Genomic DNA, 26,500 nt, shown 5'->3' with positions numbered 1-26,500 from the left:
TCCTGGAATGTTACCTGAGAGGCTTTCCGTCCATGTTTTCTCACCTGGAAAATGGGGCAGTAATAGCACCTCCCTCAAAAGATTGAACTGAGGCTTAAATCAGATCAAACATGTGACAACGGCTTTGTAAGCCATCATGTGGTCTTGCAAACGTCAGTTGTGATTACCTTTATGTGTGCTGACAGATTTAAACAGCTTTCAAAGGGAAATCACAAGAGAGAAAACCAGTTTATGTTGATGTGCTTTTTGGTAAAATGAAACTCAAACCTTTCTTTATTTTATTTTTGTATTTGTAATGCTTTTGGGTACATAGTAGGTGTGTATATTTATGGGTACATGAGATATTTTCATACAGGCATGCAATATGAAATAAGCACATCACGGAGAATGGGGTATCCATCCTCGCAAGCATTTATCCTTTGAGTTACAAACAATCTAGTTATCCTCTTTAAGTTATTTTAAAATGTACAATTAAGTTATTATTGACTATAGTTACCCTGTTGTGCTATCAAATAGTAGGTCTTAATCATTCTTTCTATTTTTTTTTTGTACCTATTAACCATTCCACTTCACTCCCCCAAACCCCCACTGCCCCTCCCACCCTCTGGTAACCAACCTTCTACAATCTATGTCCATGAGTTCAATTGTTTTGGTTTTTAGATCCCACAAATAAGGGAGAACATGCGATGTTTCCCTTTCTGTTCCTGGCTTATTTAATGTATTGTAATTCAAACCTTTCTTTTACAAAAGTTTGAAAGAATTGAAAGGCCCTCGGGATAAATAACAGCTGTCAAAAGAACATTTCCCAAGTCCAATTCGTGTCATCCTGGAGATTTTGAAAGCTTTTGCTCATATGTTGGATTAGCACATCTAAAAGTCTCTGATCACAGGCACGTCCGAGAGTTAATGAACCCAACACGCCTTGATGCTGTGCAGGAGAATCACCAGGACCACAGCTTAGTCCCTCCTCCCTCAGGGAGGGCCACAACATGAAGCCAGAGTGTGATTGGCCTAGGCTCTTTACTAAAGAGCATTTAATGATGAAGGAGGATGCTTCCAAGAGGCTAGACAGCAGAGAGAGGACAAGTGAAGAGAGAAAGAAGGAAGGAAGGTGGTCTAGCCTTCATCAAGGCAGAAAAGATTCAGGACAGGCAAAGAAGTGAGAAGCTGGGAAGGTGCTCACTATCAGGTTTGTGAAAAGACAACTAGGCTCAGAAGTTTTCAGTGTAGGTGTCATACTGCAATGGAATGAAAAGGGAGAAAGGCAGTCATTTTATGGTTCAATCAGAGGTGAAGATTAGAAATTTCAAGCATTAACCCAGAAATCCTAGGGATTCAATGACAATGAAATTTGAAGAAAAGTGTGGGGACAATGGGAGCCTTGTAGGAAGGAATCAGTCATACCCAGGTGAGAAGCATCAGCCAAAAGGAAAACCCATAACAAATGGGGAAGCTGAGTTCTATGCAAAGCAGGAGGCAAATGGGAAATGCAGCGTGCCCAGGAAAAGCCTCAACATGTACACCTGGCAGGAGATCCAGAGGCATAATCAGGAGGCCGACCAATGGCTGGTCATCAATCGCAAGGTTTACAATGTCTCCAGCTGGGCAGACAGGCATCCAGGTGGGCGCCGGGTCCTCAACCACTATGCTGGGGAAGATGCCACGGTAAGAAACTCCAAGCTTTCCCCCACAACCCTCTCCGTCTTTCCCCCAGCTGCTGGGTGGCTGAGATCTTGGCTGTCTTCCCAAAAGCATTGCACAATCATTCATCTCTTCCCAAACCAACTTTTCAGGATTCCTCTCTAGCAAAATTTTAGTAGTAAATTAAGCCTCAAGGTCTAACTATGAGCTGTACCTGGTTTGGGATGAGTTCAGATACTGCCAGTGAATACTATGTTTGCATATTCTGCGTTTTCTTTTGTTCTTGGTGGTTTGTTTTGCTTTGTTTTGAAGCTGAGTCACTGTCTTACAAGAAGAAAATGACAAATATGTGAGTAAAATCTGGGGGAAAAAAAAAAAAAAGAACATCTGAACCCAAATAGAAATTTATAAGACTCTTATAAATTTCAAATAATTGGAGTGCATAAAAGAAAGAAAGAAAGTCATGCAGTGGGCATGAAAATGTTGTGAATAATGATGAAAGCCTACAATTACCTAGGCTTTAAGAGCTTGAAGAGCTCTTTGGCTTCCTGTAGTTCATTCAGTATCATACAGGTAATGCAACCCCACTTTTATTGACACATTGAAATGCATCACCTCACTTAAACCTACAAGGAAGGTGACTATTATTTCCGTATCACAGATGAGAAAGTTGACATTCAAAGATGTAAAAAACATGTCACACAGCCAGCAAGTAATGGTGCCAAATTTTGAAATCAGGTCGGTTTGATCCTAAAGCCCTAAAAATCTGGATTGTAAAAGAATAAAATAAAATTTCTACTTATTTGATAAAATGGTGTCTCAAAATCTTAAATGCCTTAAGGAATCTCTTTTAAAATATTCCATAAAGAAGTCAGTTTTCTCTCAATTGGGACTTTTATTTCCCACACTGTACAGACGAAGAAACAGAATTAGAGGAACTAAGCAACTAACTCAAGGTCAGAAATTAATATATGACAGAATCGAAATTTAAATACAGGCTTTTAAAAATTATGTGGCTCCTGTTGGTTTTACAGTTTAGCATATAACTTCTTTAACTGGTTTTAAAGATTGGATTGAAAACATTATTTTGCTAAGTACCAGTCTACAAATGGTACCGTACTAATCCTAACAAAATTCACAAATACCTGCAAGATTTCATCTTTTGATGCCATCAACATCTCTTCCTCAATTCTTATTCTTCCCCCAATTTCTCATCCCTCTTCTCTGTGTAGGCTCTTGTTCTTCTGCCACCTTCCTATCTTATTTCTACAGTCAGAATAATACCTTTCTGAGTATGCCCTGCTACAGCCCCACCACTTCTCTCAGATATATTTTTTTAAACAAATTTCAAACTTTCCTTGAAAAATAAGCATGAGCTTATACACAGTGCCCAGAAATCAGAGAGCAGAGGGTAGAAGCAGCAAGAAGAAGAGCATTTGTGTAAGAACAACAGGAGAAAAAAAAAAAAAAAGAAGAAGAAGAAGAAGAAAATGTAAAACATACTACAGATGCCTATCTATCCCATCCCCTCATTTCCACAATTCATAGAAAATACAGATGAGGCTTTGCTAACACAAGTCACAGAATTGGCTCAGAGGATGTGTTTGCAAAGACATGAGCGTTCAACCACCTTAAAAATAACTGATAGCCTCACTCAGCTGGAGGCAGCCAAGATAGATGATAAAGTTTTAATTGGCTAATGATTTTTACCTCCTGGAAGTCAGGAAAAGACCCTGAGTTTGTGTCCAATTATAGCCAACAAGGAGGAATTAATTAATATAATAGAAACCATCAGAATCTTGGGGGAAAATACCCATGCCACCTTAGGATTTACGTATGTCAAAGAAGAAAATCATAAGTTGGTCAGTCATGTACCTTAGACTTTAGGAAAATAAATAAAAAATGTCCAGAGAAAAGATTCTCCTAGAGAAAATGGCTTAAGAAGAAACGGGGAGTGCCAGAACAATCCACAGTACTCCATGACTCAGAGTACAGGGAGCCTGAGCTTTGGAATAGGTTATGTGAACCTAGGAATGTTATTAGGATGTTCTGAGTCTCAGCTTCCTCATCTGCAAAATGAGGCTGACATTACCCATCTGAGTGATTTATGGCAAATAGAACCAACGCATGTAAAGTGTTTGGCATTAGTGCCAGATACTTAGTAAAAGTTCATTCAGTCATAGCCATTATCAGTCTTATCACCAGCATCTTTATCCTCAGAAATATAATTAGTATTTCCTGTTTGTTCACCACCAGCTTAGAAATCCTGTTTATATTTTGTGTCATCTGATTGGGAACGGAGGGCTATATAATGAAGCATCATGCTTTCTTTTTTTTCTTTTCTTTTTTTTAATTTGAGACGGAGTCTCGTTCTGTCGCCCAGGCTGGAGTGCAGCTGTGCAGTGTCGGCTCACTGCAAGCTCCGCCTTCCGGGTTTACACCATTCTCCTGCCTCAGCCTCCCGAGTAGCTGGAACTACAAGCTCCCGCCACCACGTCTGGCTAATTTTTTGAATGTCTTTGTATTTTCAGTAGAGACGGGATTTCACTGTGTTAGCCAGGATGATCTCGATCTCCTGACCTGGTGATCCGCCCTCCTCGGCCTCCCAGTGAAGGAGGGAAGATCATAAAGTCAGAAGGCCTGATATCAAATGCTTACCCCATAACTTAAGAGTCGTTTGCAGGTCAAGCCTCTGAGTGGCAAGTGTGAGCCAAAGTACTCTCACTGTGTGCCAACCCCGGGCCCATGGCTGCACCTGCCCAGAGAAAGCACCCTTTTCTTATATACATAGTAACTCTTCTCTAGGTCTCCATCGTCCTCATAAAAGGTGAATGATGGTATCTACGTAATCTATCCCACAGCGTCCTTCATTCATTCATTCACGCAGTCAGTTGTTCCAGAACTCTTGTTAGGGTTCCACCCTCATGGGAATGAAACAGGTCTGCTTTGCATCTGGGCTCTACATTTACTAGGAATGTCCTGAGGCTCTTGAAGTCTCAGCTCCCTTATCTAGAAAATGAGGATAATAATACCTTCACCTTAGCATTGCCATAAAAGTCAGCAGAGATCAAATGAAGTGCTCACCGTGGTGCTTGGTACAGATTAGACGCTCAAAAGATAGCAGCTCTTGCATTTTGTTATTACTTCACTCTTCTGAGGTGGGTTTCCATTTTCTCCAAGGAACTTTACTAAGAAAAATAAATCTATAAAACAAAAGTGGTACATAAGCTCCTGTTATTGCACATATGAGGTATCTGGTATTTTCAGATGATATGATTTAAAACTCATGTCACTATGCTAATAACTAGAGTTATGGCCACAGTCTTTTTATCTGTAAGAGCTCACCTAGGAAAATTCAGAAACAACCTGTAAGTACAACAAGGAGGATTGATTCTATAGATTATAATTATAATACAATAAGCTATTTTGCAATAACATGAGGATTATAAAACATTTTTCTTTTTTGTTGTTGTTTTTTATTACACTTTAAGGTCTAGGGTACATGTGCACAACGTGCAAGTTTGTTACTTATGTATACATGTGCCATGTTGGTGTGCTGCACCCATTAACATTTACGTTACGTATATCTCCTAATGCTATCCCTTCCCCCACCCCCTCCCTACAATAGGACCCGGTGTGTGATGCTCCCCTTCCTGTGTCCAAGTGATCTCATTGTTCAGTTCCCACCTATGAGTGAGAACATGCAGTATTTGGTTTTCTGTTCTTGCGATAGTTTGCTGAGAATGATGGTTTCCAGCTGCATCCATGTCCCAACAAAGGACACGAACGCATCTATTTTTATGACTGCATAGTATTCCATGGTGTATATGTGCCACATATTCTTAATCCAGTCTGTCACTGATGGACATTTGGGTTGATTCCAAGTCTTTGTTATTGTGAATAGTGCCGCAATAAACATATGTGTACATGTGTCTTTATAGCAGCATGATTTATAATCCTTTGGGCATATCCCCAGTAATGGGATGGCTGGGTCAAATGGTATTTCTAGTTCTAGATCCTTGAGGAATCGCCACACTGTTTTCCACAATGGTTGAACTAGTTTATGGTCCCACCAACAGTGTAAAAGTGTTCCTATTTCTCCACATCCTCTCCAGCACCTGTTGTTTCCTGATTTTTTAATGATTGCCATTCTAACAGGTGTGAGATGGTATCTCATTGTGGTTTTGATTTGCATTTTTCTGATGGCAAGTGATGATGAGCATTTTTTCATGTGTCTATTGGCTGTATAAATGTCTTCTTTTGAGAAGAGTCTGTTCATATCCTTTGCCCACTTTTTGATGGGGTTGTTTGTTTTTTTCTTATAAATTTGTTTGAGTTCTTTATAGGTTCTGAGTATTAGCCCTTTGTCAGATGAGTAGATTGCAAAAATTTTCTCCCATTCTGTAGGTTGTCTGTTCACTCTGATAGTAGTTTATTTTGCTGTGCAGAAGCTCTTTAGTTCAATTAGATCGCATTTGTCAATTTTGGTTTTTGTTGCTGTTGCTTTTGGTGTTTTAGACATGAAGTGTTTGCCCATGCCTATATCCTGAATGGTATTACTTAGGTTTTCTTCTAGGGTTTTTATGGTTTTAAGTCTAACATTTAAGGCTCTAATCCATCTTGAATTAATTTTCATATAAGGAGTAAGGAAAGGATCCAGTTTCAGCTTTCTACTTATGGCTAGCCAATTTTCCCAGCACCATTTATTAAATAGGGAATCCTTTCCCCATTTCTTGTTTTTGTCAGGTTTGTCAAAGATCAGATGGCTGTAGATGTGTGGTATTATTTCTGAGGGCTCTGTTCTGTTCCATTGGTCTATATCTCTGTTTTGGTACCAGTACCATGCTGTTTTGGTTACTGTAGCCTTGTAGTATAGTTTGAAGTCAGGTAGCGTGATGCCTCCAGCTTTGTTCTTTTGGCTTAGGATTGTCTTGGCAATGCGGGGTCTTTATTGGTTCCATATGAACTTTAAAGCAGTTAACATATTTTTCTTCTTAGAGAAAGGTCTTACTCTGTTGCCTAGGATGGAGTGCAGTGGCATGATCATAGCCCACTACAACCTCCAACTCTTGGGTTCAAGCAATCCTTCAGCCACAGCTTTCCAAATAGCTGAGACCAGAGGTGTATGCCATCACAGCCAGGTTTTTTAATTTTTTTGTAGAGATAGGATATCACTATGTTGCCCAGGCTGGTTTCAAATGCCTGGCCTCAAAACATCCTCCTGCCTCGGCCTCCCAAAGTGCTTGGATTACAGGTGTGAACCACGGCACCTGGCCTATAAAACACTTTGATGACAGTAAATACATATGAATAAATATCTGGCCACAAATTTTGTATAAAACAACAGTGTGTTCTGAGCTCCACGAAAAACATAATTGCAATCTTATGATGCATTCAGAGGGACAGCATACTCAGAACAAAGAAAGCAGTTTTATTATCTTGTGCGCTGGTTAGCACACTCCTTATTTCTGGACACAACACTCTAGTAGAGAGACTAAGAAACTAAAGTTCTTTCTCATGAGAGTCAGAGTCCAACATGATGGGAAAGAATAACAAAAGCTTACAGGAAATATGGCAGGGTCCATTTCAACTATTTGGAGGACTGGTATATGGAAGAAGGAAGAGTTGTGTGCAGCACCAAAAGAGGGCATTCTGAATGGTTTCAGATGAGTAGAGCCAGCAGAAGCAAGACTGGGGCAGGGGAAAGGGAAGGTGTATACAGAAATGGAGTACAAACATGATTCATGGCGTGAGTAAGCACCCCACCAGAATGGGCATCCCAGCCTGGACACTTCCTTTACTTAGCATAATATTGGCCAAAACTACATGCTAACTAATGTTAGTGGTTATCACAGAGGAATTCACTGGCTATGAGAAGAGGAGAAGACAGAGAGAAGATGAAGAGATAGGGGAAGAGAAAAGAGAAAGAAGAGGGAGGGAAAGGATCTTGTGTGCCGAGCTAAGGAGTTTGCATTTTACCCTTACTGCAGGGCTGCCTCTCTTCCTACTATATGTGAGAATGTATCCCTAGCACAGCATCCCTCCCACCTTCATTCTCACAACACAACTCCCTGGCATTTCTAAGCTGTTGGTAAAAAAAAAGTAATAATCAGTGATAATTGCATCTTTCCTGCAATTATTAAAATTATCTGATTCTCATGGAAATGATAGTTCTAGTTGTAAAATAGATGGAGGAGAGGAGAGAGAAAGAAGTTCAAGCACTAAGAGATGAAAATAGGCCATGAGAAGACACTGCCTTTCTGGAAGGTGAGTCTGGCAGTTAAGTGAAGGATGAAATCCAGAAAAGCCTCCTGAAATGAAGGAAGACCAGGGTGGAGTCCAAGGAACATGTTGAAGGCCCAAGCAAGGTGTTGGCTACAGGAATGGAGAAAAGGAGATGGGTGGGAAGGATATTTAGAAGACGTAATTTATAGTATTTGATGAGTGACTTGATAAACTAACAGGATGGAGGAGTCTAAGCTGACTTAAGATATCTGGCTTGGGCAACTAAGTGGTGATATCTATTACAAGGAAACCCAGGAGAATGCACAGGTTTGAAAGGAAGAGGAAGGGGAGGGGACAGTTAAGTTCCTTTCAGCTGGAGCTCAGCTGAAAGCATTACAGAAAAAAAAAAAATATCAATATAAGGAAGGGTTTTCAAGAAACGAAAGTGTTCAAACGATAGAATGAGTTGCAGTGGGAAAATAACCCTCTGCTTATCCCTATGGGTAAAGAGGAATCTGGTGACTTTCTGTGATCATTCCCACTCCAAAGCAGCTGTCTCCCAGGACAAGGGCAAAGATGCTTTCTCCACACAAAACTGGCCTGTTCAGAACTCACTGTCCATCCGAAATTTGTAGAGACTTGTTCTAGCCATTGCCTTAGGGCAGGTGAAATCTGAGAAGGAAGCAGAAGAGGAATTACCCAAAGGTGCAGGAACAGAGACCTTCATCTGTGGCTGGATATAGAACAGTCTCATGAGCTTTTTTTGCAGTGAGTACACCAAAGTCTATGTTCTAGTTATCTGGTTTTATGACTACACATACAACATTCTCCATGGATGGTTTCTAAATTTATGCTTGTTCCTCAGTGAATTTCTTTTGGGAAATTTCAACCCACCTCCCATGAACTAAGTCATAATCATATAGAATCATGGCCACTTCTTGATGTCTGACTCCAAAATCTAAGCTCTTAACCTCTAGGCTGGGTCCTCCATAGGTTTTAGAATGACTGAATAAATGAATGAAGGAATTAAGGAGCTCATAGAGAAGATTAGGTAGTATTACCTACATTTAGGAGAAATTAAGTAATTTCTGTGTGTGAAACAGCCTACACCTCTGCTACCCTATACCATGCCTTAGTGTGAATTAGGAAAGGCACACTCTTTGGGTGATTGCAGCCCTGTAAGCAGAAGGTTCAGCAAATGGAGTGTCCACTGGAAGTCAGGCCACACTTGCCATCTTGGCCAAGTGCCTTTGTACAGGGCACAGCCTGTATACAGCATTTAAGTTTTAAAAACAGAATTTTGTCTCACACCCTCTGACTTTATATACTTTTCTCTTCCACTAGGGATCATGCTGCTTTTACAGGAAAGCACATGACTCCATCTCCCACCAAATAACAGCAAAAATATTAGCAGTTTATCCAAGGTATTTGTGAAAGCAAAGTAGTAATCACATCTCCATGCTGTTACTATTTTGGAAATAATCAGTTATGAGATGAGCTATGGTATAAATTCATGAATAATTTAAATAGCAAAGATGATGATTGAGAAGGAAGTCAAAAGACTAACAGATGAAAATGTGAGATGTTGAAGTCACAAAAATGTTAGAAAATAGAGACGCCATGGATAGAAAGAGACAGCAGTGCTTAACACCTGTATACTTTGAGTGCCACACTTTGTGCTTAACACCTGTCTACTTTGAGTGCCACACTTTGATTATCCTAATACCTTGTTATAGAAATGCTATATCCATTCATTCATTCACCCTTTCCCTTATTTGTCAGGTGTCTATTGATCACATGATATGCTTCAGGCACAGTGATCAACTTTAGGTATACATTGCCCAATAATAGTACATGGTCCCCGTCTTTAAAAAACTCACAAACCACTAAAAAAAGGGGTGAATACAAAGATTCATTATAGTATAAAAGTACAGTATAGTAGAGTAGAGTAGAGTATGGTACAGTGTACTGTAGTATAGTATAGTACAGTACAGTATAGCACAGTATACTGTAGTACAGTACAATGTAGGATAGGATAGGATAGGATAGGATAGGATAGGATAGGATAGGATAGGATAGGATAGGATAGGATAGGATAGGATAGGATAGGATAGGATAGGATAGGATAGGATAAATTTGAAAAGTTCTAGGAACAAAGTGTCCTGTGAACCCAGGAGCAATCGTGAATCATTTTCCTGAGTGATTGGGGGAAGCAATGTTTAATCTGGGCCTTGAAGAGTGAGAGGAGCTTTTAGAGAAAACGAAGGAGGTAGTCAAGACCAAGAGAGCAGTAAGTGTAAAGCCTCAGAACTACAGAAAGCCGTGGAATGTATACTGAATGGGGAGGCTCCAGTAGAGAAGATGATGCATGAAGGGTATAGAGAAGGTGAGTCTAGGGAGGCAGGTTGGAGCCAGACGCAAAGTGTTTTACATGACTCAAACCTATGGTGGGGACATGCCATTACCATCTGCCAAGCAGATACATACTGATTTTAGCATCATCCACAATCTGGCATCACTCCTTTCTTGGGAGGACTTTAAGAAAACAAACTGTATGTGTTAAGGCTGGAATGGACCTTTAGGGCTTTAAGGCTTTAGAATTGCATAACCCCAAATTCCAATCCTGGCTCTGCTACTGAGTGTGGCATTTGGGGCAAGATACATCTCCCCTCTGAAACTTAGTGTCTTGATCTGTACAATGAAAGTGATAGAACCTCACAGAAACAAAATGGTGCCTATGAGTTGGGCCGTAGAATACCTTGTACACAGGACACACTTCATAAACACTGACACTACCCCTTCTCCTCTTAATTTTATCCCCTCTCCTTCTTTCAGCTGGAACACATTTGGCCCAAGAATGTTGGTAACAGGACTTGCATTATTGCAGACTTTTCACGAAGGGAATTTCACAACTTAGTATCTAGATTCTGTTTGAAAATTCTTTCAAATAGAATAGTCTAAGGCTACCTAAACTCCTTTGTTGTACTGCCCCACTGATGCAAGAGAGTTCCACAGAGCAGGCCAGTATCTATTATTCTGAAAATCTCTGCGGCGTTCCCGTATGTTTTGTCACAGTTTGTCCCATATGGTTTGTCCCCTACAAACCTTTGAAGAAACAATGAACCCAGAAGAATATTATTGTCAGCACACTGTTCCAGGACTCTAGATAGCTGCTCAGAGTACAATGAAATTGCGATAGATGACATTCTACACTTTGATCTTGATCCATCAGGATGTCTTCCATTCTAACCTGCTCTGAAACAGTAAGCAGCACTTCATTTTTCAGTATGGGTCACAGTGAGATATTTTAATCACCCTCTTAATCACTGAATCACTCTTCCTGGTTAGGGAACCTAAGCTTTCGTATCATAAATGTGAAAAATTTAAACCCCTTTGAAATTATTTAGTCCAGCATTTCCCAAGGCACTCAGGAGGAGTGTACAGGAGCAAAACGGACACTGGTGGCATTATCTGTACAAAAGAAGCAATGGAACCTCACTGCCTGGACTGATTCTAACAGATAAAAGCCCATTTCACATCATTGCATCTGGAGACCCATAGGTGAAATAAGTCTAAAGAGTTGATATTGTATCCTTCTAATTAACCTTGTTAATTATAAAAATAACTTCTTCCATAAGTAATTATATTATAGTACAGCATTATTATAATACTACAATAATAAGTAGGTTCCTATGTAATTCCTGGATATATCTAAAGTTGATTTAGTATTTGAAAATGTAGCACTCATTATATTCTCTAATATAATTCAAAGCTCACTCCACATTAGGCATTGAGGTAAAGGGAGGAAACCTCTGAATATTGAAGAGAAGGTAGGTAGTGGGTTCTTATCAGTGGAGGTATACACATAAGAAATATATCTGATGTGTATTTAACACACAGTAAATGCCATTGGCATTATTATTAATTTACTTAATCCTCATAATAACTTTATGAATTGGCCGGCTATTATTATCGCCCCTATTTAGGGAAGAGAATATAGAAGCATCACAGGCAATTCAAGAGACTTGCCTACAATTACTTAACTAGTAAGTAGCAATGCCAGAATTTGCATGTAGGAAAGCTGGCTCCAGGGTCCACTTTCGTAATCAGTATAATGCAACACCACCACTGCAGAGTAATTTGTATGGCTTCATGTATACAGTTTACAACTTTGGTTATATTTCTTCATTTTTAATTGCTGCCATCTCCAAACCATAATAGCAACAAGTCTAGCATCTCCCTCTTGGAAAATCTTTCTTCTTTCCGAAAACAATTTAAATCCCTGGAAGAGAAGACTCTCTTTCTTCCAAACATAAGTAGGATATAGGCATCATCACTGCTTCTCATAGCCATATGGAATTGCTACTTAACATGCACCTGAGATAGAAAAATACAGTTTGTCACTTCTATTCTGCTTCTGGCTGTCACCGAGTCTCTGCACAGGCCAACACAGCATCTTTTTAATAGAGAGTGAGGAGACTCCTTCAGTGACAAGCTTAGCCAAAGATGTACTATTTTAGACCACCCAGGGCTCTAGGGCTGCGTTCTTATAATCTCTCATGCCTTTGCCTTAAGCCATCATCAACTGTAACCTGTCCTTCTCTAGAATTAACTAATTCAAGGGGCCTTATTCCCCTGGGCTTTGGCCAAGAACCCAGAGAGAGCCCTCAATGGAAGATATAATTTGCATAGCCAATCTTAGTTGCTGCACTGTCTCAGATAGTATGAGCAAATTTCACATTTACACTGATGCTGGACTTTTGTAAAGATTTATCCCAACCCATAAACTCCATTATTTCTTCTGGTGATAAATAAAATCATGATCTCATTAATGCTCCAGGATCCCCTGACTGTGTGGGTCATACCTAGAGAAGCAGTACACATAGTAGGTGGGTCTCCAGCAGGAAGCTTTCGCAGAGGTGGTTTTCAGGGATAATTTTGATCAATCAACTTGAAACATCAACTTGGAGTTACAAGCAAATCCTCTGCAATGAGATCTGTGCTGATTCCCAGATTGAGCACAGGACAAGATAAGTAAAGGAACTAATCTGTGGATAAGCATGCCTCTTCGAAGCCTCTAACAGGTATCTCTGATTTACAGGATGTCTTCAGGGCCATGCATCCAGAGCCTGACATTGTGCAGTTGTACCTGAAGCCACTGCTCATTGGAGAACTTGCCCCAGGAGAGCATAGCCAGGAAAGACACAAAAATGTGAGTGAGATGTCAGGATCCAGGGGTGTAGAAGGATGGAGACAAGGCATATTTTAAAGCCAGTTAACAGTTTTCTGTGAAGCCTGGGACCACAGTAGAGTCAATGGGTGGAGTCCACGTATTTCCAAACAATGCCTTTTTCTTTAGATCATCAGAACTCTTAAACCTTTGTGAAGCAAAAGAAGGAAATTGTTGGCCCTTCATCAAACAGTAATTTCATGTCTCTAAGCACCTACTTCATGCCAGGGAACTTATGGATATAATTTCCTTTTCATTGACTGCTTGTAATTATGCTTTATGTCTATGTCTATGTTCCCAGCCCAACTAAGTTGCATGAGAGCTGAAACTATGTCCACTTTTCTTATCCCTGTGTCCTGAAGACCTCCTTTTACAGGATCAACATGTAGTAGAAACTCCAAAAACAGCTACTGATTGAAAGATGTCGCTGTATCCTAACCACAGCCTTTGTAAATTTGGGGAGATTATCATTCAGGGAAAATAAATAACTTTCTAAAAGTCTGACAGCTGGTGTATCAAAGAGCTGAGACTCCAAATCACTTCTCTCTGGCTCCAATCCCTTAGGTATTCCCAAGGATAAATGCCATTCTTCCTTTAATATTTTGACTACACGAATACTGTCTTCTAAAGGACAGAGTCTCCATAGGACTAAAAACTCATTGGGATGGTTTTACATAACGCTGAGAGGAATTTTACTTAATATTGATTAATTCCATTTTTTGTAATAGCTTACATTTGCCTGACTCTTAAGCCCTTTGAAATAATTTGTACAATGTGTGGATCCATAAACCACTGTGAAGCAGCGGGAGCAAGGATTTTTTCCCTCTTTGAAAAATGAAGAAACAGACTCACAAAGGGAGCAGGACTAATCTGAGGACACAGAACTGGTTACGGGCAAATCTGAGACTAATACTTAAGCTCACTCTTTAGGCCCATGTTCATCCCACAGCACAGCTCTGTTCTGAAGAGTGGGTTGGTAGGATGGACAGCCTGCACTCACGCCCAACCCTGCCATTCTCAAATTGTGTGAGTCTAGGCAAGTTCCCAAACCTCTTTTGGCTCAGTTTCTCCCCCTATAAGATACCAAAAACAATGGCACCAACCTTATGAGAGTTATTGGGAAAACAATTGAAAGAATTAAAGTCATCATTGAAAGTGCTTAGCCTGGCTAACATGGTGAAACCCCGTCTCTACTAAAAAATACAAAAAACTAGCCGGGCGAGGTGGCGGGCGCCTGTAGTCCTAGCTACTGGGGAGGCTGAGGCAGGAGAATGGCGGGAACCCGGGAGGCGGAGCTTGCAGTGAGCTGAGATCCGGCCACTGCACTCCAGCCTGGGCGGCAGAGCGAGACTCCGTCTCAAAAAAAAAAAAAAAAAAAAAAAAAAAAGAAAGTGCTTAGAAGAGCGCCTGGAACACAGTAAATGCTCAGTAAATTTTACTTATTATCATAATCATGAACTGATGATGGTACTAGTAATTTTAAAACTTTCAGATATGTCCCCATCATTTGGGTCAGGTAGCTCTAGGTTAAAAATTGAAGGTGATGCAAATCTTTATTGCTTTTCCTAAATTTTTTCTGTTAAGAAAAATAAAATCCCACTGAGGACTGAGACCTATCAGATAATCATTATCTAAAAGAGTGTTGGTCTCCAGAGATAAAGGTCTACCATAAGTTTTCTTTAATACATTTGTGGGGATATTTGAGTTGCTGTATATAGAAAATTAGTATTTGAGCATAAAATTCGGTGTCAGGTGTAGGTTTAAGTTCACCACCTGTCACTGACTTGTGATAACTTCAAGTCAGTCACTCTTCTGGGTTTTACTGATCTCCCTCAACTCTGCAATAAATGTTTTGCAAAAGATGACCAGGCTGGAGGCACCCTAGAGATAACAAGTTAATATTAATTATTAAAATAATCTGTGGCCACAAGAATTGTAAGATTGATGGGGCTCGGGAGATGAGCCTATCCAGAACTTTTGCCAGGCAATGGGTCCTTTAAAAGTTGTGTCTGTGAATTTTGAAACTTTTGCCTTCTAGAATTCTTTTCATAGCTCTTTCTATTTTGTTTCTAACGTTTCTCCTTTCTTACATCTGTACAACCCTGTTACCTTTCTCATAACCTGGTCACTTTCCCAGCTGTCCTAGTTTCGAGTCCATGATAGTCAATAAGCCAAGAGATATTTCTTTCCAACCTTGTGTGCCTCCCAATATGTTGTGCAAGTTTGTAAACCAATGGTGATGTTGTGCATGCACACTCACACATGCACATACACACAGGGCCCTTAAACGAGGCCTCTCCAACTGAGTACACACACACTAATAAGCCCTGCCTTGTTTTGGGGGATCCACTCAGCAGCTCTCAGAAAATTCATCCTGAGAGCTAATCTAAGTGAACTACATTGTTCTACGATCTCCATCTTCCATGAAATAACCCTTTCTACACATTAAGCAACTGATGGCCTGGAAAGTACTTTCTAAACTATACCAGTAACTACGGTAACACAGATCCATATAGATGACCAAGTTCCCCCAAACAGAACCAGAGCTCACTCAACACCTGAAATAATCCTGATGGTTTAAAAGGCGACTGTTAGGCGTACGTATCTCTTTACCGCACTCTCCTCTCCTTCCCCCTCCCCTGAAAAAATCTAATTTTGAATTCCATAACAGGTTTAGGACAGTTTACAAGTCATTATTCATCTTTCACTTCTGCAGAAAACAACAAAAATTTTTCATAAATTTTTTTTAAGGTTTTATTTGCTGGTTCATTGTTTTGGGGTTTTAATTCTGGACAATTAAATGTATTAATAAAATTCTATTAATAAAAGAGATGTATACAAAATTAATAAAATAAATTATTAATTATGTTCATCTGTATTCCCTTTCCCCTGAAGGAGCTAATTTACTCTTTAAATATTTGTTTCATAGTCACAGTTGGTGAAAGATTTCCAAGAATTGCGGAGGATCATAGAGTCTATGAACATGTTCCACGCCAACCTGGGGTTCTTCTTTCTTCACTTTGCCCAGATCTTAATGTTGGAAATGCTGGCGTGGCTAATACTGTATCATTTTGGCAGTGGCTGGCCTGTTACTATATTCATTTCCTTTCTTCTCACAATTTCTCAGGTAAGCAGGTATACTAAGCCCAGGCAGCGTCGTCATAAAAAGGCTCAGAATTTCTTCTCTCTTTAGATTGGTGCCAGCTGCTGCCTGACACTTCTTGGCAAGGTACTCATCAATGTCAGGCACTTACCAGCAAGTGACCAAGCTTCACTGGGCTTTGGTTCTCTCCTCTCTAAAGTGAGGATAATAATGAATGTGGAATTATTCTAAGAAGGACTGATCAGGCAAATGTGTAAAATATAAAGCACAGTGTCTGGCCTATGGTAAATGTTTAATTAATGACAATTGCTGCTTTTTGCCCTGTTTTATCCCCACCATCTCAGTGATTTAAGTTCTGTCCTTTGCCATACAACACGCATATTTATCTTTCATTCTTTAACCAATCAACATTTATCAATGCATCAGACCACGAATTCTTCAAGGGCAGAGGTTATATCCTATAGAGAATAAGAACGTGTGAGTTCCTTCATAAATGACAAATAGCAACTGACACTTAGCAGGGCATTTGATAAATCTTTGTTGAATAAAGTATGAATCTCTGAACATAGCCTTCTATGAGCATGATACCATGTTGTCAATACAAAGGAAAAGTCAACATGCTCCCTGCTCCTGAGAGAACTCATCTAGTGGAGGAAATAGTCCTTCACAAACAGCTAAACACACTGCCTGGCACAATTCAATGTTATTAATCCCAAGGAAAGGAACAAGCATGTACTGTTGGAGCAGAAAAGAGCATCATTTAATTCTCATTAGAATCATTGGAAAGGGTTTTGTAGAGAATTAACTGCAATGTGTTTCCAGGTTCCAGAATTCTGGATGTTAATTCTTTTTCTTAAATCATCTTGTTTTATTTCTTGAAAAGTGACTTTTGGAAACAAGAAAGGAAACAAATATTTGTTTAGTGCATAGCATAAGCTGGACACTTTACATATACGTAAGTAGTACAACAACCCCGTGAGTCAGGTATTAGTGGCCCCTTTTATCAGATGAAGAACTGAAGGTGAGAGCTACCGAGTAACTTGCCCAGAGTCGTGAAGCTCGTTAATGGTGAAGAACAGTTTAGAATTCAAATCTGTCTGACACCAAAGACCATGGTCTTTGCACTCCATCCTGGAAACCTTTGAAAGTGACAAGGAGAGCATTGCAGGCTGAGACAACAAAGGCATAAAAGTTGGAAAGATCAGGCAGGATATGTATGGGAGATAGAAACTAATTTTGGCTGGAGGTCAAACAAGACCACCCACTGTTCTCAAATAAGGTTGTGAATCTAATATGGGACTCATTGATTGATTTCTTGTTAGGGTCCCAATTTCTCTAACAGTAACTTCATCTCTCCTAGGCCCAGAGCTCATTTTTGCAGCATGACGTGGGGCACCTTTCCATATTTAAGAAGTCCAAGTGGAATCACGTGATGCATAAATTTGTGATGTGCCATCTCAAGGTATGGGACGTCAGGGAGCATGAGGGGGATTCCTGAACATGAGTCCCTAAGGAGTAGTTCTCATGTTTGTGCATGGATATCAGTAAAAAATGTTTGTGATACCCCACAAATAAATGTAAGTGTACTGATAAGGTAGATAATATATACTCATATATAATACAACATCATAAAATATGTGTTGAAATGAGAATTTTAAATTTTTTGTGAGGATTCATTTAGTTCTATAAGAGTTTAAGAAACTCTTATATTTTGTATTGCCCTGGTAGACTCTTTGGCTGAATCCCTGGCATCCCCCTGCCCTAAGGAATCACCTCATAGAAGAAAGTGTGTGCCTCGAAAAATGACGATGTGCATTGTGGAATCATAAGTGGGAATATTCTTAGAAGGGATTTGAAGGTTTATTGTTGGGAAGCTAGGGGAGACCAGCAAGCCTGATTAGTCCTAGGGGTGGGGGCAAGGAGGGGGCAGCTATGAAGAAATAAAGGAAAAGATGCAAAACAGATACTAGTGAACAGAAAGACTAGTCAGGAAAAGCCAGGTGGCTCTGTTCAAGAGTGGAGGATTGCAAAATCCAGACTGCTGGAAAAAGCAGGTAGTGATATGACAGCTGGTCTTATCCCCGCTTACTTGGGCTCCAGGAAGCAGGTACACTGTCCTATGCACCACTGCAATGCAGCACCTAGGAGAGTGCCTGGCGCATGGAGCGCCTCAATAAGCATTTGTTGAATGAAGGAATGAAAAAAAGAAAGAAAGGATGAGTGAGTGAATGAATGAATGAATGAATGAACCAGTTAACAGTGCAGGACTTCCAAGCATGGCTTCCAGCCCTGGCTCTGACTGTACTCATTGTGTGATCTTTAGTAAATCACATTCTATCTCTGGCCCTCAGTGTTCCCATCAGTAGTACTAGGAGTTAAACTAGATCTCTGCTTTTCTAGAACTTTCTAGATTTTGGTGACTATGTACTCTGGCCTAGAAGGGAAGCAAATGCCTCTGAGCCTTCCACTAAACCAAATCCTTGTGTTCAAACCAGAACCCCTTAGGAAAAACCCACGGGCACTGACTCAGAGCCTATTAGTTCTTCCCTAACAAAGTGATTTTATACATATATCTCATTCTGGTTATCTGCTTCCCCAGCCCATAGTGGCTTGGAAGTAGCCAACTAATGAAAGAGTGAAGACAATGCTGGAGTCAGGCCCACAGAGAGTAGTGAGCAGTAACTACTCACAGCAAATGATAAGGAAACACAGATGGGGACTCACATTGTGTGAGCCTGACAAGTGCCGGGTTCAGAACTAGTCCCGTTAGGCTATTTTCTCAAGTAATTCTAATGACGTGAGGACATAGTACTCCTAGTTTTCAGTTGAAATTCATGTTCAGAGGGGTTAAGTATTTAAGCCAATGGCCATAAACTGGTCACTGGAGAATTCATCGCATAGCACTAAATATTGCAGGCACTGGAGCAGAGCTGCTCAATGCTGGCTATCATTTGGAGCCACCTCAAGAACTTATTTTTTAAAGCCCTGATGCCTAAGCACCATCTCTAGATATTCTAAATTCATCTCCGGTAGAGTCTACACATCAGTGTTTTTTGAAAGTTCCCCAGGTGATTCGAACCTGCAAAAACGAACCCGCCTTCTGTGGGAATTCATGCACTCATGAGCTGGGTCACTTTGAACAAATTACTTAATGATTTTGAACCTCAGTTTCTTCAGCTGAAAAATGAGGATAGATGATGGCTTCAACCTGATTAGGATGTTGTTAGGATTATACTCAATGCTCATGTGGCATGCTCAACCAAGTGTCTGGCATACAGGAAATGCTTAATAATGGTTAGTTGTTACTAACCTAGGAATAGTCTTTCTATAATCAAAATGAAGACTCAGCATCAATAAGAAAAATATTTAATCATTGAAGTATTAAGAAGATGGAGATAAATCACATCATCACTGAGTTGCAAGGTACCTGGAATCACCTACTTTTACCTACCCTCTCTCCCACTGATCAGTTTGAGCCTTAAGTCAATCGGATAACACAGAGTTGGATTTTGAGACGTGTCCCCCAAAATAGAATGAATAATAGGTTGTTATTTCATATGACAGGTCACATTTGACCAGAAAATTCCTAGGGGCATTCTATTCCACCCTCTCTTCACCATCGTAAGATAGATGAGGCTGTTTCTGAATTCACTCAGAGATACTTACCACAGAATAAAAGCAGAGGCGGTTTCTTACGCTATTGTGAGTTTCAGGTAATAGGCCAGCCCATTTTTCCTCCTCTGTTCTGAGGAGTCAGAGGAAAGGTAAGACTCATCTGCCCTGGAGGTAGCTGGCAGTGGATTCAGTGCCAGTATGTGAAATATTTCAGATCAGCCCCACCCACGCTGGCACTTTAAAAAATAAATCACTGGTTTCCCATTGATCCAGATTTGTACACAGCTATTTCTACCTAAGCTGTGTCTCCAGACACAATTTTGCACTAGTCGAAATGAATATAACCTTGATGACTTGTGAATTGAGTAAGAAAATTGGAAATGGCTCTAAAAGCAAATCAAGTGTACTCTGCCTTTTTTGCAGGCAAAAACAGTGACTCATGAGCAAAATGAACATTGGCTTCAACTATGTGCAGGAGAGAAAACTACCTGTGGAGAGGAAAGGTGGGCAGGGAGGATGTAACAAAGAAAATTATAATGTAAACAGCAACATCCCCGCCTTAGACATGCATACAATTTTAAAGTTTAAAACTTAACCTCATGTCAATTGCCTCCCCCACCACCTCCTGCAAAAGGCACCAATATGGAGATTCTTTAGAATTTTCATTCACCAACTGAGAAAAAATATATATGCTCTGGTCTTTCCAGTGTTTGCACAATAAAAGAGCACTTCCCAAAATAAACCGTGAAATGTTTGCATACATTTTGGACTACTGTGAAATACTAAAATCAAAATGGACTCCTTGTAGCATATTTTTCATATTCATCAGTATGCACATATAAATAAACTAAGAATCAAGTCTCATTACAGGGATAGTGGGACAGAACATTTGAAATTAAGATCTTCCTAGAAAATCTAGCCTATACTGATTCCATGATGACATCCTAAAACATTTTATTTTGGGGCCGGGCGCGGTGGCCTGTAATCCCAGCACTTTGGGAGGCCGAGACGGGCGGATCACGAGGTCAGGAGATCGAGACCATCCTGGCGAACACAGTGAAACCCCGTCTCTACTAAAAAATACAAAAAACTAGCCAGGCAAGGTGGCGGCCGCCTGTAGTCCCAGTTACTCGGGAGGCTGAGGCAGGAAAATGGCGTAAACCCGGGAGGCGGAGCTTGCAGTGAGCTGAGATCCGGTCACTGCACTCCAGCCTGGGCGACAGAGTGAGACTCCATCTCAAAAAAAAAAAAAAAAAAAAAAAAAAAAAAAAAAAAAAAAAAAATTATTTTGGTAAGGAAAGTGTCAAGCATGTTTTTTTCTGCAATCCTCTTAGACGCCTCATCCATTTTATAGATGAGGAAATTGCCCAAGGTCACACACCTAAATAGATAGCCAGGTAGGGATTAAATAGAGTCAGCTGGCGGAAGAGACCAAACGTGGGTTCTCAGGAGACTTAGTTGAAAAGGAGAATATCTCATCACATTGTCCTTGTTCAGTTATCTACTACTTCCATTGGATTATATGTTTCCTAAGTGTGGAAACCTCATTTTATCATGTTTATCTTTATGTTCCAAATGCCTAGCTCAGTAACTATCTGACACCTAGGACATAATTCAAAATAAATAATGAATGTGTGAATAAATACACAATTATAAGAGTAAGTGGCTCATATGCAATTTAAAAACTCTTTTATCATTTTATTTTATTTTTATTTATAATCGACACATAGTAATTGTATGTATTTATGAGGTACAGTGTGATGTTTCAATGCATATGTACGTTGTATAATGATCAAGTCAAGGTTGTTAGCATATTCATCACTTTAAACATTTATCATTTCTTTGTTGTAACATTCAATATCCTCTCTTCTAGCTATCTTGAAATATATAATACCTGATAATACCTGATTGTTAGCTACAGTCACCCTACTGCAGTGGTCCTCAATCTTTCTGGCACCAGGGACCAGTTTCATGGAAGACAATTTTCCCATGGACCAGTGGGTGGGGGGTGGTTTCAGGATGATTCAAACACATTACATTTATTGTGCACTTTATTTCTATTATTATTAGATTGTAATAATGAAATAATTATACAATTTACCATAATGTAGAATCAGCGGGAGCCCTGAGCTTGTTTTCCTGCAACTACTCGGTCCCATCTGGGGTGATGGGAGACAGTGACAGATCATCAGGCATTAGATTCTCATAAGGAGCATGTAACCTAGATCCCTCACATGTGCAGTTTACAACAGGCTTCGTGCTCCTGTGAGAATCTAATGCTGCAGCTGATCTCACAGGAGGCAGAGCTCAGGCTGTAATGAGAATGACGGGGAGCAGCTGTAAATACACATGAAGCTTCCCTTGCTTGCCTGCCACTCACCTTCTGCTATGCAGCCCAGTTTCTAACAGGCCACAGACTGGTACCGGTCCGTGGCCCGGGGGTTGAGGACCCTTGCCCTAATGTGTAATAGAATGCCAAACTCATTTTTCCTGTCTAGCTGTAACTTTGTACCCATCGTATGCAATTTGATGGAAAAAACACAGAGCACTGATGGGGCCCTAGAAGGGGGGACAGAAATTGTTAAGTACAGTTTGTGACATGTTGAGGCTTAAGCATCATGAACTATCCATATATATATATAAAATATATATATATATCACATATATATCATGTATATATGATATTTCATGATACTCAAGCTCAACGTGTCACAAACTATACTTAACAATTTCTGTCCCCCCCCTTCTGGGTGGGGAGGAGAGAGAGAGATCCATATATATATATATGTACACACACACACACATATATATACACACACACACGTATATACACACACACACACACACACACACATATATATATATATTTGGAAAGTCCCCATTCAGGCATATGATTCAGGATATAGACTCAGGCTGGAGGGTTGCAAGAAGGTTAGGGAATGTTAATTGGGAATGAGATGGGGGTTGCTAAGAAACAACTGCAAAGAAGACTATGGAAACACAATGCTAATGCTCACAGATATTCAAATAAAGAGCCATCCCCTTCTACTACAGATGTTTGGTGTCCAGACCAGCATGCTCCTACAGAAATACAATGCACCACGTTAAAATGACACTTGCATTTCAAATTTTCTAATAGTCATATTTAAAAGGTAACTTTATTACTCCACATATATTCAAAATAGTATTATTTCAACATGTAATCAATGTAAAAATTATTGATGAACTATTTTACATTCCTTTTTTCATACTGAATCTTCAAAATCCAGTAGGTGTTTTATGCTTACGGCTTGTCTTTATTCGGTCACTTTTCAAGTGCTCAGTTGCTCAATAGCCACATGTGCTAATGGCTATTGCATTGGACAGAGCGGACTAGAACATGCATAGACTGCTTGCTAAGCTATGTCAAATATGCAATAAAAAACTACTACTGCTGCTCATTCTTCTGTAAATGATTAACATAAAGGAGGAAAAACTGAATATCCCAGCATGCCAACATTTTACATACGTCATCTCATAACTCCCCAGACCACCCACGGAAGTAAATGTGCTTATGTTATTTACCGGAGATAGAACTGAGCCTCAAAGAGGTTGGGTGACTTGCCCAAAACATGCAGCAGTATTTATACATCCAGTATATGTAACCAGGTTGATGTGCCTCCAAATTATTTGCTCTATTAAAATTTCAGACTTTCTATGGTAAAAAAAAAAAAAAAAAAATCACAAACAACCTAATCAGAGGTGACTCAAGCTTGGCATCAGCTAAAGTCTTTTTATTCTCATTTATTTTTGTATGAGAGCATTGAAACCGAGACATGCAAGGATCTGAGCCAAGCCCCCCAAGGAGATCACTTCAGATCCTTGATTCTTTGAAACACTCATTGAAGTAAGATACCTGGGGCCGCTTCTTTTTCCCCAGAACTAATTAAAGTCTCGGAGCTAAGTCTTCTTTATATGTAAAAGAGAAACAATTCTCTCTGCCCCACCTACCTTCAGCTTTTTTTTTTTAATGAAGATCAAATAAGAGAAGGATGGGAAAACATTTCTTTTCAACCAGCTTTTATGATTTTCATTACCAAGACTTTTAGCCTAAAATTGAGTTTCTGGATCAGAGATTTATTTCTTTGTAAGCTATGAGTGCCTCTGTCCGATGAGTCATGCTGTGGCTCAGCAGTGGAGGCAAGCTAGAGAAACTCAGATGTCTTATTTTGACTTTGGGGATGCATGCAGAAAACTCTGAGGGTGAAGGGTATTTCAGGAAAGAATTATTTCAAGTAACGAGCCCTCTCTTCTCCTCAGGGCCTGTCAGCAAACTGGTGGAATTACCGGCACTTTCAACATCACGTAAAGCCGAACATCTACCCCAAAGACCCGGATATTGACATGGGCCCACTTTTTCTGCTCGGAGATTCACAGCCTGTCAAGGTACACTTAGAAATCTTGAGCACTGGGGAAATGTTCCTGGAAGTGGTTCCTGGAAAGGCTTACAGCCTTGCCTTGGAAAAATCAAGCCAGAAATTCTGGCTTCACACACAATCTGAGAACATTTCTCCTTCTTTTAGGCTCAAAATATAGATTTGAAATAACTGAATCTGGGGCTGTAAGAATACGAGGGCATTTAGAGTCGTAACCTTTAAGTCTATGACCTTAAAGATCATCCAGTCCAACCTCCCACAGCAGGAAATATGGGAATCCACATTACTCTGTTTGAGCAATCTCAGTGACAGATGGGTCCCTGCCCAGTGCCTGTCATTTTCTCTGAGGCAATACAAGCCAGTGTTAGATCATGGAACCAGATGACTGAGGTTGCAATGACCGTCTGAGGTTTAAACAGGGCGTGGAGAAACATTCACTGAGAGAATATAGGTCAATATATTCAATAAGCACTAGGTCACGTACATTCACGTACCTAGTTATCTCAACTAATTCTAGCCCAGTTAAAAGACTTTACACTGTTATATTTCCTTCATGTCCATTTTGGTGCATTTATACATGAACTACAGCCCAAATGCCATGGAAGAGAGCTAGAGGTCTCACCTTTAATTTGAGCTTCTTAAACAACAGAAAAAGTGGGAGGAAGTCATCTTCAGAATTTCTCAGTTAATGATTACTTGTTAAAACTTCAACTTGAAACCATCATGTAAAGGACAACATCAATTACCAAGATTTTTAGGAGGGAGTCTTTCTTTTTTTTTTTTTTTTTTTTGAGACAGAGTTTCGCTCTGTCACCCAGGCTGGAGTACAGTGGCACAATCTCGGCTCACTGCAAGCTCCACCTCCTGAGTTCATGCCATTCTCCTACCTCAGCCTCCCGAGTAACTGGGACTACAGGTGCCCGCCACCACTCCCAGCTAATTTTTTATATTCTTTTTTAGTAGAGGTGAGATTTCACCGTGTTAGCCAGGATGGTCTTGATCTCCTGACCTTGTGATCCGCCCGCCTCAGCCTCTCAAAGTGAGGAGGGAGTCTTTCTTAAGCAAAGGAGGTATAAGGATAACCAAAGAAAAGTGCCTCCCTTCAAGTGAAGTACCTGAGAGTCAGATACTTGGGAAGAGGTTGCTATCTCCTAGAAAAACTAGGAGTTTTATAAAAATAAAACGGTGTAGCCTCCTCAGTTGTTGCCTGTCTGGTCCATTAACCAAAAATTGTGCAACTTTTTGAAAGCAGTTTTTTTCATATTTGGGAGACTCACACTTTTCCCTAGCTGAAAGAGCAAACAAGGTCTCTTGCTTTGAAAAAATTCTTGGTGATGTGATCACAAATCAGTTGCTTTTGACAATGATTCCGCAAACACATTGGACTTCCCTGATGTTTGTGGATTTCTATGACCATCATTAGAATTGTAAAGTATTCATTTCTCCAATTGTCCCCTCATATCTCCCCTTCCTCCTACAGAGCAAGGGAGTTTGTCTCAGGGAAGTTCGTGAAGCAGCTTGAGTTCAGACATGCCTTCTGTAGAGCTATTTTCAGTACACAGGCTACCTCTTCACAAACAATAGAGGTTACTCTCCAAGTCTCAAGCTGCTCCTGGGATATCCCTAAAACTTTAGAGTTCTATGTAATATAATTTCAAAGCTACTGCACAAGACGTTATTTAAAATTATTTATTTAAACTCTAAAATTCAGTACTTTCACATCAAAAGCATTTCTAATCAGCCCTGGGCTTTTCCTTTCTTCCTTCTTTACTGTCTGCCTTTCTAACACTTTATTCAAATGTTAAGTTTCTTCAGCAAGCATTTATTAATACTTCTATGTCCTGTGCTTATATCCTGGAAGACAGAATCCTACTTTGAGGTGATACTCACAATCTGTCCATTACGGTTTGTTCACTCCCACACACTTCCAACTAGTCCCTTTACCATGTTTCCTGCTACTAAAATGTTTGAAGGTTTAGGAATAACTGCAAATAGCTATTACTACCTTATCACTATGATATTTCTTATAATTTTTGACAATAAGAGAAGGAAGGACCAACTACACAATCCAAATACAAGAAATCTATACATAGGAGGAAAGATATCAAAGGAAAGGAGAAAGCAAGAGTCAAACACTGCCCAGAGTTTTAACTGAATGAACATAGGCAAAAATACAGAGTGAGTGTGAATTATCATTTATTCATTAATTCCTTTAATAAACATTTATTGAGTGTCTGCTAGATACTAGAGATAGAACCATTACTTCTATCC

At 39.9% G+C, this 26,500-nt stretch overlaps 2 protein-coding genes across 20 annotated transcripts in view; one reads left to right on the top strand and one right to left on the bottom strand.

Moving 5' to 3' along the window:
• LOC105471012 (olfactory receptor 5M3) overlaps positions 1-26,500 on the bottom strand; it is a 377,575-nt gene that overhangs the window by 167,042 nt on the left and 184,033 nt on the right. For 16 of the 18 annotated variants that reach the window (XR_011610565.1, XR_011610560.1, XR_011610561.1 and 13 more), the window contains one exon: positions 4,726-4,844. The exons of 1 other annotated variant lie outside the window; for it this stretch is intronic. The gene's annotated coding sequence lies outside the window, so the exon portion shown is untranslated. Of the gene's footprint in view, positions 1-4,725; positions 4,845-8,481; positions 9,880-26,500 lie in introns of those variants that run through there. One more of the 18 variants, XM_071074604.1, reaches the window with a different exon arrangement.
• Positions 977-26,500, top strand: part of LOC105496046 (putative fatty acid desaturase 2-like protein FADS2B) — a 41,634-nt gene continuing 16,110 nt past the window's right edge. The window contains exons 1-5 of one of the 2 annotated variants that reach the window (XM_011766075.3): positions 977-1,665; positions 12,968-13,078; positions 16,026-16,223; positions 17,560-17,661; positions 24,114-24,239. In XM_011766075.3, coding sequence (XP_011764377.1) covers positions 1,339-1,665; positions 12,968-13,078; positions 16,026-16,223; positions 17,560-17,661; positions 24,114-24,239 — 864 coding nt within the window. In that variant the 5' untranslated portion in view covers positions 977-1,338. The remainder of the gene's footprint in view (positions 1,666-12,967; positions 13,079-16,025; positions 16,224-17,559; positions 17,662-24,113; positions 24,240-26,500) is intronic. The other variant, XM_011766074.3, reaches the window with a different exon arrangement.

This window comes from Macaca nemestrina, chromosome 12 (genome assembly GCF_043159975.1).
Source record: "Macaca nemestrina isolate mMacNem1 chromosome 12, mMacNem.hap1, whole genome shotgun sequence".
Taxonomy (NCBI): domain Eukaryota; kingdom Metazoa; phylum Chordata; class Mammalia; order Primates; family Cercopithecidae; genus Macaca; species Macaca nemestrina.
Note: the sequence above shows the minus strand (reverse complement) of the source record. Positions and strands in the feature narration are given on the sequence as shown.